Raw genomic sequence first — 15,106 nt, forward strand, 5'->3', positions numbered from 1 at the left:
TCTTTTCCTCAGGAGGAGATTCACTAAATTCCTCTTAATTTAATACAACTTTGACAGGCTTTCAGAGAGTCTCTGCCAGTCTTTTATTTTATTCTTGATGTCTCTATTTTCCCTTGCCAAGGCTTCACTCTCATGGGATTTTCTCTCTCTTCCTGCTAGCCAGTTTTTCTTCTTCTTTTTTTCTTTTAATTACCTATTCGTCATTCCCCTTTGAAAATGTCAAGACAAACTCTTTCCAGCACCTTTATTAAAACCTGGAAATTAATTCTCATTCACATGTGACCTGCCCCATCAGTTAACATTTTCCAAGCAAGTTGGACATAACTGGCATTCGAGGCATGCTGATAAGTAGGATGAATGATTATATTTGTGGGTCTGTGCTTATCTTTGAAATGATCAAGCCTTAATTACTCTTTTAGAAATGCATTGGTCACGCTAGGTTGTTAAAAGTGTGCCAAGGAACCGATTCTCTAACTTTTTACCGTGAACAAGATGTTAAACAAAGTGTCTAATGTGTTACCTACAAGTGGTGTGGACTGAAACAAAGCTATCACTGAGGTTCCCACTGATGTTATGTTTCTTTCTGATATACTCACAGTTTCTCTTCATTTCTAAATGGGGGGTTTATTATTGCAGAAGGCATCTGTCATTGTTTGTCCTGCGAGTGGATTTTAATGAGGCGCTCAGTTAACGGGAAATAACAAGCTCAACTTATCCTGCAGCAGAATAGACAAAAATTGTACAGTAGACAGAAAAAAACCAGACACACACACACACACAAACAATTGCATTATATAATACCATAAAAACATAAATAACACATAAAACCAGCTTTATTCAGGAAACATACACAGGTGGGTGGAAGAGACAAGTGGGGTTATTTGAACACAAACTCTTTTATCCAGCTAATATGTTATTTCCTGTTTTATCTCACTAAAGTCAAGAGAAGAGAAAGAAAGCGATGTATGCTTTGAAGCAACAGCTTTGCTCCAGTTCGGCAACTGCATCATATAAAGTTTGAGCAATCTTTTAAAGTAACTCTAGAGGTGTCTGAACCTTAAAACTATGTGCTTCCAACTTGCTATTGGCCTGAAACTGCACTAGAGACCCCGGTGGCTAAGATGGTTCCCAATTTGGTTTCCAACCTATAGTATCACAAGCCATTTTGATACCAAGTAACGCACCAACAACTATATAAAGAGACACTTTCACCACAATAGATTGAGTTTAAAAAAAATACAACGTACAAGTAAATACAACGGTGTTGGAGAAAGCGAGGAAAAAGAGAAAAAGCATATGAGAAAGGCACAGAACAAGAATAATCATAAGATTCGATTTAACTGCTACCTCCGCTCTGTTCAGGCTAAGAGAAGATTGAAGCTGCGGTTGAGTCCTATAATAAAACTAATGACATATGTTTACATACTCCAGAAATTTACCATAATGCTCTGCATCATGACTAACAGGAAATACACAACATCGAAACAACAACATATTGTTATATAAAGAATATGCAGTCTTATTCTTATTCAGATGAATTTTTTTGGTGGCTTCTGAAGGTATCTTTTCTCCGCCTCTACAGTATGACAACAAATCCATGTCTACGGCCATGAATCAAAAACTGAAACTGACACATAATGCTGCATTATGCTAACAGATACAGAATAACACACTTACTATTGCAGCTTGTATGACTATTTAGGATTGTGCTCTCTAAACACCAGAGGAAAAATGCAAGTAATGCTGATTATTGCTAAGGCTATTTAGATAAACTACCTATATACATTTTCAGCTTTCTGTCATATCACCCCAACAAATGTGATACTAGATATACTAATAGGGCGCACTCAAATGGTGGGTAAAACTGCTTTCCTCTTTGCTGCTTTTACATGCTTTTACACACTTTTAAGAACTGCCTGAAGTAAACCTGTTGCTGTTTTACATAGTTTTAACTGGAGGAGAAATGTGTTGGACTTTTGTTGGTGTGGACCTGTCTTTTGCAGCCCCCTGTCATTTTACTGTATATTATACTAACATTGGAATGTTCTTCCTTTTTTTTTTAAACTGTGACACATTTATGAGAGACTGTTTGTTGTTTTATGATGGTGGCATCTAGAAAAGGATTCACTAGAAGGAGGTATGTTGTATCTCAGTGCGACTTTTCTATTTAAATAAATAATTATAAAAAAAGAATAAAGGTAAGGAAATTGCGGAGGAAAAAAATGACAACATCAACGCTATAGTTGCTGTCAGACTAGACATTTTGCTGTTAAAGCGCTGACTAAAGTAAAGTAAAGAAGACAAACCAAACAGAAAACTAAACAATCTGTCGCGATTTAGGTTTTGATTCATGTCTTGTCTCGTTATTTCCTGTTTTATTTTGAAATACTAACTGCTCCTCTTGTTTCAGGTACCTTGCTCTTCCTCCTGTGTCAAGTGTCTGACGGTCTTCCCTGATTCCCAAAGTGTTTCCACCTGTTCCCCTTGGCTCCTCTTGTCCTCAAATAGTCTGCGTCTCCCTTGCCTTGTGCCAGTGTGTTGTCTCTGTTATGAGCCTCATTACTCACGTCTTGGTCCACCGTTTCCACATTCCTAGTTTCCACAGCCCAGTTTTTGAGCCAATCCTCGAGCCCTGCAGTGAGCGATCCTCCCGCAGAGCACATCTTTTTGTTGTAATTTATTCTTTAAGCCATAGCCTTAGTTTATTTCACGGTAAGTTTCACAGCCTGCTTTTGTTCCTCCCGTTTTTGGAGAGATTTTTATTTGTAACCTTTTCATAGTGCCTCTGTTTTTGAGAGCTTCTTTTGTTTAAGTCCACCTCAGTGAGAGAGTGTGAGTTTATTTTGTTATCTTTCATAGCCTATGTTTTGCTCCTAGAGTGGAGAGGTTTTTTGTTTAATTTTCATAGTGCTCAGGAATTTCACATCCCTTTCAGTTGCTCTGTCTGGAGATCCTCAACCTGCTGTTATTATAAATAAACATTTTGACATTGAACTGCATCGGTGCCCTGGGGCCCTGACACAATCAAAACAAAAAAAAAAAAGAATTTCTGGTTGGATTCTATTATAGATGATAAAATTGTGACAAAAATGTAGCAGCTCTGGGTGGACCAAAGAAACAAAAACAACTGTAGTAAAGCAGGACAGTTTCCAGCAACCTTCTGTCTGCACAGGAAGCCACACAAACATTCACATCTCGTTAATCTTGTACCAAATTCATCATATATCACCAAATCCATGAATCGGTTTGTGCATAGTCAACCAATTTCTTCAACTGTGGCAGGATAGCCTGAGCTGTGGCTCAGACAGTTGGTGGTCAGGTCCCTAGCTTTTCCAGCCCACACGTTCATGTGTCCTTAAGCAAGACACTGAGTCCCACATTGCCTCCTATGTGTTCATCCGTGAGTCAGTAAGACACTCAGAAGTCACTCTGGATAAAATCATCTGCAAACTAAGTAAATGTAATATTCAGGCAATGTGTGATCTCTGTTCATGGTTCAAGGACCATTAGACATGAATGTAAATCCGTATCATGTCACATTGTAACAGTATATATAAATCAAATGAGCAGACTTGACTGTCCTAAAAGGAACAAATAGAACAAAACCATTAACAATTAGTCATAAGTAGAGAAATAAATGCAAGGGGACAGTTTGACTGATTCAAAGTAGGTGTGATCTCAAGTAACTCTAAAGAGAGGGTGGATTAATCAATATTAAAGATGGATTGTCTACCAACCTGCAAACTTTATAAACTGGCTCAGGCAACAAAATGTCGGCTGTGACGAGCACATTTCTGCTTTATTGGGCTTCTGGCTAAGTCTTTACGACTTGTGCCCCACCCACTGCTGTGCAGAGCTGGTGCTTCTGCAGCAAAGGCAGGCGTTTGCAGAATCAGTTAGTGGCAACTATATAGTAAAGACACAGGAAGCTGACTGCATGCAACATAAGGTGAGGTTCCTTCTCTTTGCAGTACAGTCATGTAAAATAGTATTCGTCACAGTTCAACATTTACATGTTCTGAATTCAAGCACTGTGTGATGATTTATTCACCCTAAAATAAAAAAAAAAACAAGAAAATTTGTGCAAACATGCTCCAGCACTGGAAGAACCACAAATAACTTCTAAGTGACATTTTCTGTACTTTAATATCCAGGTGAAAGTGTTCAGTTTTTCATTTTGTCCTCCCTACTTTTTCTGCTTTGGGACTGCAGGTGTGCAGCAGGCCCAAAAACTAATCAGTTAACTAACACACAGTTATGTAAGCAAGAAAGCAACCCGTACAGCAACTGCAGATTGCAGTTTGATATCTGTAATTAAATCAGCAGCTTATGTAATCGCACACATTTTCCAGCTGCTCAGGCATCTGAGATTTATGAGACTATTGATGTCTAAGTATGTGTTTCCAGGCACATCAAAACCTTGAAACAAAATAGGATCTCATCAATATGACATACACACACCTAATAATGCTTTAAATGATGTATTTATACTTACCATACTAAATTTGCTCAACCCCTGTTTAAAAAAGTAATAAATCAACACAACTGATTTGAGTCTGCTAGTGGCATGTCTGAGCAGCACAATTTAAAAAAAAAAAAAAAAACGTTTGCATTGCGTTCCTCTTATTGAGAGCAATCTGTGTGTAAATACTGGAGGGTGCGTCACTATGCGACATCTGGTCAGCCTAAAGTAATGTTGCTTACTACTTAACATACAAACAGATTGGGATTTTTGACTGAGGAGCAGCCTCGTGTCTACAGTCCCCGTTTGTCATGGCGTTGCATAATCACAATGTCGGCAATCTAAAGAGCCAATCTGTTCCTCTGGATTAGTCGCACACAGACGGACGTTCATCTTTTTAATTGAACTGCCTCAACTACATTTTGCATAGTTTATGTCAAGTTAGTTCTTTGCAGCGTCTCTGCCTGCACTCCGCGGCATGTGTCGATGCGCTGAGCAAGGCTCAACTCTCTAAGCTGTAATCTGCTCTCTGTGCACTTCAGTATTAACATGTTGAGAGATTTGACATTGTGTAAGCTGCACTCTGGAGCAAACATGTCAGATAACTCTCACAGCTGCTGCTGCTGTCCAGAACTTAGCTGCCATGAAGGTAATGGCTCAAGGCTGTCGGAGAATGGTCAAAGACGTCACTGGGATGTATGCTACTGTGTGCCAGGCCAGGTGGTTAATGCTACCAAGACACTTGTTTTGTCTTTAGAAAAAGACTAAGTTTGAGAGAGAAGTTTTTTAGTCAAGCACAACATGATCAATAGAAACTCAGCTCGAAGACACATTTGAATTGTAGGTGAGGAGACAAATGTCCCCTCTGAAGCAAAAATCCCCAGAAACTGTATCAGGATGGACCTGCATCCTTTCAGAGTAAGAAAACAACAACAAAAAAAAGCCAGATGTCACAACTGCCAGCAGCAGAAGGAAAAGAAGGAAGGAACAGGGGATTTGCCACTATTCAGCTCACCAACTGTCAATGTGTCAAAGTGACGTAGAACCATGTGGAAACTCAACTCTTTCCATCTGACTCATTGCAATGCTCTGGCTCGAACTCTCTAGATCCTTCCATCTATACCGGTAGACCGAAGCACAGATAGATGAGAGATTCTGTGCATCAGGCAATGAGAAATGGCAGCCATCTTTATTTTGTGCAAAGGTAACTGAAACATCAATGGCGAAGCTCCTAAGTTTAATATTGAGTTTACTGCTTCTTTGCTATTTCTCTTCTATTCTATTGCTCTTGTCTTGTCAATCTCCTTTAGAGTCATGAATCTTGCAAGCTTTATGTTTATTTAACTGTATGATTATGTCTTTACTTTAACCATCCTGTGTAAGATACATATCTACGTGGAGCCAACTCTCAGTGGAGTACCATGAGAAAAAAAAAACAACGATAAATAAATCAATGTTAAAAAAAGCTGGTTATTGGGTGTAACTTTCTGTTAGGAGGAATTTTCTTCATTCTAAAAACTCTCAGTTTGCTTGTATTGATAATTAATGGAGCGCAAAAAAAGTATGCATGCAGCATATGCAGTTAGTTTCTTCACAACTCTTTTTAACATTATGAACTTCTCGTATCTACTATTTACTGTATGAACTTGCGCTGAGTTGCCTTCAGGTGTTTCTCCCACTGCAGAGAAAGCAACTGTCTTCTCTGCAGCATAGAGCCATACTGTGTGTGCTGTTGAATGTTTAAATAAAGTCACCCCATACACATCCTGACATACAGTATGGCAAACACACAACTATCTCGACCATAATGCATAATTACTGCCGTTCAATCAAGCCGTTGCTGACAAATCACGGATCTGGTTGAGCTGGTTGTTTTATTGCTTGCTGCAAAGAACAAGCTGAACTAGAAAATTTCTGAAGGAATTTTGATGGGTGCCAATGGAGCTCCTGCCTGCCAAGAGACAGAGGCTATCATGTTATAGTCATATTGTAATATGACCAAGGTCTCCCTGTCACTTGAACCTATATTGTACCTGCTTCTGTATTGGTAGGAGACATAACACACTGGCTGGCATGAACCTGTTATAACACATAAGGCCCAGTTGATGTATTCAGAATAATGGGAAAATGTGAGTGAGTGCATGCTGTCGTACAGCTCACAACTGCCCTGTTCACTTCAAACAGGGCAGTTGTGGTAAATGCCACCATAAATGGTAAAATGGTAAATGGACTGTACTTGTATAGCACTTTTGTAATCTAACTGACAAAGCACTTCTAACACTACATGCCACATTCACACACACTCATACAGCACATCTTAAGTCTATACATAACTACATGCTTTCTAACCATTCATACACAGGCAATGTGGGGTTCAGCCCAAGGACGCTTCAACATGTAACCCAGGGAAGCTGGAGTCGAACCACCAACCTTCCTCCTGAGCTACGGCCAGGCAGTAGCAGTTGTATGAGTAGTTGATTAGTTGGAGCTAACAGAGGCTGTCATGGAAAAACAGGTAACACAGTGGCTGGCATAAACCTGTTATAATAGGGCAGCCATCTTGGCTCTGCCCTCATAAGCAGTATCAGCTGTGTGATTAGTTGCTATGAAGACTGCGTGTGGAAGAAAAACAGAAGCGCCATCACTTTGTGTCTCAACTGACAGATGACTTTGGTGTTATCTGAAAAATTCTTCAACCATGAGTGCCAGAAGAGACGGCAGAGGCCACCGGTGTAATTTCTATTCTGCTCCTATGTACGTTTTTTAAAATTTTTTTATGGCAGTTTTAAAATCAGCCTTCACATTAATTGGATAAGGAGATGAGGAGACCTGGTTATAATGGCCGGGCATGGGAGCTGGAGTGGTCGCTCTCTGTGCTCAGAGGTGATTTGAGAGATAACCGTGAGGCCAAGTACAATGACGGTGACTTTGAGTTTAAAAAAACAACCTACATTTTGCAGTAAAATTTCTCTAGGTGAGGCAGACATTTTGGACGTGATAGGCGGTTGTTCGAGTAATTTTGGTATTAATTTCAAGCTGGTCAAATTAGAGTGTGAGACCCCAGGACAGCAGAGTAAGAGAAGCCCTGATTTTTCCTAAAACTTAAACTGCCATTGTGTCAAAGCTTTACAATATATCAACAAACCCTTTAGTTCAGTTAAAGTTGAGTCTTTCCTGTCCCGTTTAAACTGAAATTTGTCTCTGTGATGCCGTATGGCTGTGTTATGAGGCCTCCAAAAAGGGGTGTTTTTGGACCAACGGAGCAGGACTAGTAGCACACTGAAATCTGTGACAGAAACGAAAGAATAAGAAGCGGAATAGGAATACACAATAGTAATATGTGTGCTCTAATGCCTTCGGCATTGGCACCCATAATTGCTATTATAATAATTATCAAGGAAATAGAGGGAATTAATCATTTGAAACATACTTAATAGTGAATTACAAATTCAGGGCAATGTTTCAGTATTTTCTATTTATAGGGTTTTGTAAAATTAACATCTGCTGTAGTATTTTACCAGTGAATCACTACTTACTTTCCTCTCCATCTCCTTCTCTAAGCAAGAGCCTCATTTTCACTCAAGCTATTAGTTAAAGATGCCTCTCATTCTGCTCGTCACACCAGCTAAGCCAAATGTGTAGGTCTCAGCAAAGTCAGAGTGTCAACAGACCTGAGCACAGATGATGGCTGCAATGAGGAACTTAGTGAGGGTTTTGCATGAGTGTGTCAGCGTGGTGCTCATTCATATTATGTCAGGGCAGAATTAACAGAAAAGGAATGGGTGATAAAAGAGTTCCAGGTAAAATGATACAGTGGTATTGTAAAAAATCTGTAAATGAAATAGAGTAAAATCAGAAAAGATGAAAGAATTGATCGGGTCAAAAATCTAGGCTTTTTCTGGATATTGGATATTGGATATTGTTTTTCTATGGATGAGTCACCTTCATTCACTGGTTCTAGAGAGCTCCTTGACTGATAATACAGCACTATTTACCACCAACGCCTCAACACGGTGAATGAAACATAAAAAGACACAGAGAGAAAGAGCACTTTTCACTCAGATGCTAATGTGAACGTCTCTTTGTCCTCTCTGTCCGTGTTTCTGTGATTGGATCAAAGCATTTGTTGGACAGATGACGCCATTCACGCATTGAGGCTGGCACAAGGGTCACTGTCAACCCACAGATCAGAGGGCCATCGTATGTATGTGTGGGTAAGAGAGCGAATGACAGAGTGTGTGTATGTTATCAAGCCTGAAGCCAGACTCAAGACTCAGGACACCACACACATTGAATCAGAAGCTGAAGGGCAGTGATGGAGGAGTGTAGATGGAATGATGGTGAGAAGGAGGGATTGGTAGGGTTTAGTGAATCATGGTTACTCACACTGAGGACAGCAAATCGAGAGAAGTCTCACTCCAAAAAGGATGCAAATTAATGGATCGGTACATGACTGAGAAATCAATCACATGAACACTGACATGTGTAAGTTTGATCAACATTTCTGTCACTGAGAACAGTTTTCTCAGAAGAATATTAAATTATCTGAAGGCATCAAGTGAAAGCTAAAAGATTCATGTCAACCTTTTATGCAAAATAAATGTGTTGTTTTTCATGTGTGACAAAAAATGGGAAGGAGAACCATGCAAAAGTTAGTTCGCATTTAAGGACTGTGGCTTTATTACAGTCATCTTTAGGAAATGCAAAGTAATGCAAATCTATAAACTTGATAAATACTGGGCCTCCTCAAATCTTGTGCCAACAACCAACAGTCATATGCTTATCAAAGTAACTGTTTAGAAGCAAGAAATTGAAAATATATGATCTTCACAAAGCAGGAGAAGGCTATAAAAAGAAAGTAAAGAAAGTCAAGTGTATTGAGGTAGCTCATTACTTTAGTTTGTCATGTTATTAAGAAACAGCAGCCAACAGGAACTGTCTCAACAGGTGAAGCTGAGCTCTGAGAGTACACAGTAATTTCAGTTACAGGGTTCCCAAGAAGCAAATTAAAGCCCTGTAAAAACAAAAAAAACAACCCTCGGGGCAATTGTTCACAACAGCTTCAGAGGTTTTGCATGGGAAAATTCCACTGGGTAAATACCAAAAGAATTTTGATCCAAACATCCAAACCTGTCTGTAAACGTGCTGAGGATTACACAAACTTGGCTTGTACATAAGGACAAGGACCACAAACACACCTTGAACGTTACAATAAAACACGCAATCAAAATGGATAGAACTAAGAATAGTGCATGCAGGACAGTCAAATAATCTGGCAGAGAGTCTAAGTTCTGAAAACTGTTTTCAACACTTTAAACCCAGACTTTTGCACGTCACTCAATCAGCCACAACATTAAGACCACTGATGGGTAAAGTGAGTATGAAACTATTATAACTGCTAACTATCATATTGCAACCCATATTGTTACAAAGTGATGTTCTGGCCGGAAAACCTGCATCCTGGATATTACTTTCACATGTGTTTCCTACCTAAACACTTTTGCAGAATAGTTACATTCCCAACATGGCAACAGTACTCCTCCACAGTAGCAACCTGACTTAGCAGGACAGCAATGGGCCTTGCAAAAACAGCTTTCAAAGAGTTCAAGATCGTAAAAAAAAAAAAATTCATTGGACCTTTAAATTCCCTAAATTCCAGTCATGAGGGATTTGATGGCATTTGTGAGAGGTACGCCCAATCCAGAAAGACCCCATCCCACAGGGCTCAAAGGATTTTGCTGAGAGTATTGAAGCCAAGGTATTATTCACATTTAAGCTTGGTGCATAAAAGTGTCACATTTTTAAAATCAATTCAATTAAATCCAATGCTTTATATTTCTTAAAAGCTACTGGTGAATACCATATCTTCATTTGGAATTCAGAGAAGTTCATCCCCCAAAGAGACCCCACAATCACCCTGGGCCAAAGGCATTCGGTAAATAATGGGCACAAAAACAGACACACCAAAATTCACAATGAGCATCTGAAGCTGTAGTGTAGTGATGTAGGTGTGTGACTGTCAGTCAGAGGAAGATAAAAAGGGACCGACAGAGAGAAATAGTAAGGAGAGACAGAGCTGAGCTGCACAGATGAATAACAGGAGCGAGCCCGGGAGAGCAACAGAAAATGAACAATTGAGGGTGAAAGGCAAGTCTGGAGACAGTTAAAGCAGAGGCCAGTATGAAGAACTGCTTTGAAAACACGCTGACAAAAAGCTAGAAAACAAAGACTCACCAAACTGCTCTGACTTCCCATCTTTTAAACACATTTGGCTGTTTAACGAGGAAAACCTAAAAATCCCTGTGAAAAGGTGCTGAACTATCAGTGTATCATCTGTGCACTTGATCAAGGGTGTTAGACAATGCTGTCATTAAGAACATACTTTTAGATTCCTTTTTGTGAGACAACATAGGTGTGGCTGTGTGCCTCTTCATTGGCTTAACAAGGGAAAATTAATTTGCAGTACTTTCAGGCTGATGACAGTGAAAAGTGAGAGCAGGAGAGTCTAATTGGCTTTTTGTCTTTGCGGTTGCGGAGCTGAGAACAGAAAACACCTCTAATGTGAGACCACAGGGACAAAACCCAAACACAACCCAGAACAGATGTGTGGTGTTATTAACCTCATGATTGGATGTAAACAGCCTCTGATACAGCAGTGCAGCGATTCTTTCAATAACACTAATAACACTTAACACTAGTGGTGCAACGGATCATCATTGATCCGTGATCCGTTCGGATCAATATCTTCGGTTTGGCACGCACGTGATCTGCGGATTGATTAATGAAAAAAATAAAATAAATTGTGTGGATGTTCAGTCCACTCACAGCATGGTCATGGCGAGCGGAGGAATGGAGGAGCTTGAATGCCCCACATCATTTAAGTCCCCTGTATGGGGAAAAGAGGTTAGTGGATAAAACTGTGACGCTGTGTAGGCCCTGTGGCACAAGAAAGTCAAATCACAGTGGAAACACATCAAGCATGGCCGTGTATTTGAAGCAACATGTGTCTATAGGTGCAGACATCAGGCCAAATTCGGTTAAAGGTAGGAAATAGGCCTTTTTATGTTGCACTTTAAGTTGTTTTTCATTAATTATGTTAAAAAGAAGATAGTATGCCTTGTGCACATTAAGATGATTTTATATATTTAAATGTAATAATTTAAAAGTGTTAATAAATAAAAGACCAAACTTATGTGTATTTGTCTTGTCTTGTATTGTTTTTTTGCTGATCCGAAAAATTATCAGACCTGTGACTCTGATCCACGAAACGATCTGAACTGGGAGTTTTTTGATCCGTTGCACCCTTACTTAACACTTAATTAAACCAAAGATTCAGTGATCATAACAGCTGGTTTCAGACTCCACTCAGCCGCTCTCTCCCGCAGGGCATGTCTATTTTCAGATCAGTCAAACAGCTTAGCACTGCCTTACAATCAAAGATTTGGACACAAATTATGCCCAATAATCCTTGACACACATTATACTGGATGACAGAGCATGTCTGAGAGCTGTCCCTAACTTAAAACACCTCACTGCAGAAAGGACAGCTGAAGATAACAAATGGAAAATCTAAAATTTCAACTTATGATTGCCAAATAATCTTTATGGTAGGTGAACTGTATAACTGTTGATGAGAATTTGCTCTTAATAGGGAACCAAATAAAAGAGTTCTGAATTTCCACTACTGAGGTACGCAAACGCACCATGATGTGAATTTGTGGGTGTAGATAAAGAGGGGCTGTATGATTACACCATCAGCTGTTACCCTCCCCTTTTCTTATTTCCCAGTTTGCACCCACTCAATGGCTATACACGACTCCTCTATTTGTGTTTTAGTCCCTCCCACCAGAGACTGCAACAGGGGAATCGAGGACAGACAAGAGGAGAGAGGAGGCGAGATGATAAGCATTTAACCAAATGAGATGTCCTTGCTTTAGAGAGTCCCTTTAAACTGATATGAACTGAATATTATGTATAACTGGATAATCTAACCAATGTTTAGTGGCAGCTTAATTTATCTAATACATTTCTGTTTGGAAACCCATTTACATTTACATATCTGTTTGGAACAAAGTAGAAATACATTTCTATTAAATTTCAAAGAGTAGGATTAACGTGCTAGACATTAAGACTTTGCAGGTGCCAAAAACACTTGATTTTTTTGAGACATCAGTGTATTCTCCCTTAAAGCTCCTCCAGAAAGTCTCCTCTATCGTCTCTCCTCCATGCCAATTATAGGACATGAGACATCCTTCAAAATATTTGAGTCAACAATTTCTGGGTCACAAGCAGGGAGGACAGAAGAGAGAGGAGATGAAGAGGATGAAATTAGAGAAATTAGATTAGCCTTGTGACGTAACAGGCTGCCACTCTGAATGCTTCTCTGAATGGCATATTTGCAGCCTATGCAGCCCCAAACAAAATAACAGGATTGTGCTTTGTTGGAGTTTATAAGTATGCGCTCCCAAGCCCAGATTTATTTTCTCAGAAACTGATAGATGTCAGTATTAAGCCAAAAGTAATTTAACTGCCCGTGACTTCTCATAAGTCAGGTAAATACACATTTATAAGTAAGCCACTATATATACATATATATGTATACATTTCCACAGAACTTAACTGTGGCATCTTTCGTTTTTACCAAAATGTGCTAACGTTGTCACAGTGACAACATAACTGCCTTATTGTAATTATTTCAAGCAAACTGTAATCAGTTGGCATAATCCCTTAAAATGTTTGCATTAATCTTTAATAAAACATCTGAATAAAACAAACAAAAATACCACATTTCCAACACTAATTCTGTGTTGTTTTCAACTGATTGCAAGCCATTCTCCTGCTATGGTTTCATAGCAACAGACAAAGACAAATCATTAATCACAATCACTGCCAACTACAAGATAATGACAGAATTCATTTTTGTTCATCTTGCAACTGTGTTCTCTGCACATATTTGAAAGGAAATTGAAGACAGTGTTTCTAAGCATGGATGTTTACACATAACACTCTGCCCCAATTATTTAGTTATTTAGTTTTTATCTGATATTGCTAACAGTCAACAGTCATATAAAACAGTTCCCACGTCCCTTTCAGCACCTCATGGACTCTACACTCGGTCAGGCCACTTAAATAAAAATCCATTTTCTAAGCTTTTGGAAAGTTTAAATGATATGCAACCTCTATGGTTTAACATTTTTTTTAGACGTCACTTACGACTGCAGTCTTTGGGTATGTGTTTCTCTCTTCACTAAAACCAACTCTCATGGAACTTTTTCCTCTCCTTTGATCTCTTAGGTATCCAAGCTGATAGAAAAATTGTGATATTTTTTTGCAACAAACACTATGAATAGACACAGCAGATGAATACTTTTTTGGAAAAATATATTTCCTTTTAACATTATTTTTCTTCAACCTTAATGGAAAACATCTTCACTCGGTTGACTTATGTCAAAGAATGATGTGTGTCAAGCATTTGGACATTTAGCGAAACTGTTGAATGGAGAGGTCATACTTAAGGTGATAACTTACATCTGTGTCAGGACCCTTGTCGGCTCCGGGACAGGAGAAGCTGACGAACTCATGGCACCGTTTGTGGACCACAAAACAGCACACTGAGAGAAAATGAGACAAAGTGGACACGTTTATAAGTTTTTTTATGACACAACATTGTCAGCTGTTTATTTCATCTTTGTTCTTGCATGCTCTTAAAGTGCATTCAAGCTCTAAATCTTAAGCTTCTTCGAGGAAAAATACATAAACACAAACAGACACGCACACAAAGCATGATAAGCTTATTCTGTTTCATGCAAGCTGTCAGACAAACTGTAGGCACAGAGGGAGAAGCGGTTCGAAAAAGGCAGTCAGCCAGAAAATGTGCATGTAAAGTTATCATCAATCAACCTCGAAGTGAGTTTGGCGAGTCCTGCTCCTACAAACACACAAACAAATGTGTACAGTCCAACAAATGTGCGTGTGCCCCCACACTAACGCCCACACAAAAAATGGCTTTATGTTATCTGGTGTGTTCTGCAGCATTCGGTTCTTTCTAATCTGGTGGGGGTTGATGCCGATTGTATCATTGTCCATCTGTACCAGAGTGTCACTTGGTATGACATGGCTGACATGACACCTGACGCTGCTCTCATGTCAGCAACTCTGGCATTTACAGTTGGACGCTGCCACGGATCCAGAGGGAAGAGCAAACAACGTGGACATCTGTGACAGCTTGCACACAAGCTGACTGTATTTTTCTCTGCCATTATTATCAATTCGCCATTCTCTTTTTCATTCTCACCCGGTCTATCTGCCTCGCACATTGCCGAGCTGCCTGCTTGTTCATGAGCATTTTTGTGCTCTCCCACCATCATATACGTGCGTTTCTTGAGTGTGACGTTGCCAGCTAAGTCACAGTTGCCAGACAATCTGACGGGCATTGTTGAAACAACAGAAAATAGTTTGCAGAGCGGTCCAAGAAACAGCAGGGGTTTTGACTGTCCACATGGAGAAGGCTTTCAGAATTATACTGCCCAGATAGTTACTTAGATAACTAACATAGATAGATAGATAGATAGATAGATAGATAGATAGATAGATAGATAGATAGATAGATAGATAGATAGATAGATAGATAGATAGATAGATAGA

The 15,106-nt window shown here is 39.4% G+C and overlaps 1 protein-coding gene across 2 annotated transcripts in view; it reads right to left on the reverse strand.

Moving 5' to 3' along the window:
- The window catches only part of prkcab (protein kinase C, alpha, b), a 106,540-nt gene that overhangs the window by 61,019 nt on the left and 30,415 nt on the right, over nucleotides 1–15,106 (reverse strand). For both annotated transcript variants that reach the window (XM_072369324.1, XM_072369323.1), the window contains exon 3: nucleotides 13,991–14,073. In XM_072369324.1, the coding sequence (XP_072225425.1) occupies nucleotides 13,991–14,073 (83 nt within the window). The remainder of the gene's footprint in view (nucleotides 1–13,990; nucleotides 14,074–15,106) is intronic.

The sequence above is a fragment of the Leuresthes tenuis genome, unplaced genomic scaffold (assembly GCF_036924035.1).
Source record: "Leuresthes tenuis unplaced genomic scaffold, fLeuTen1.0.hap1 SCAF_17, whole genome shotgun sequence".
NCBI classification, from domain to species: Eukaryota; Metazoa; Chordata; class Actinopteri; order Atheriniformes; family Atherinopsidae; genus Leuresthes; species Leuresthes tenuis.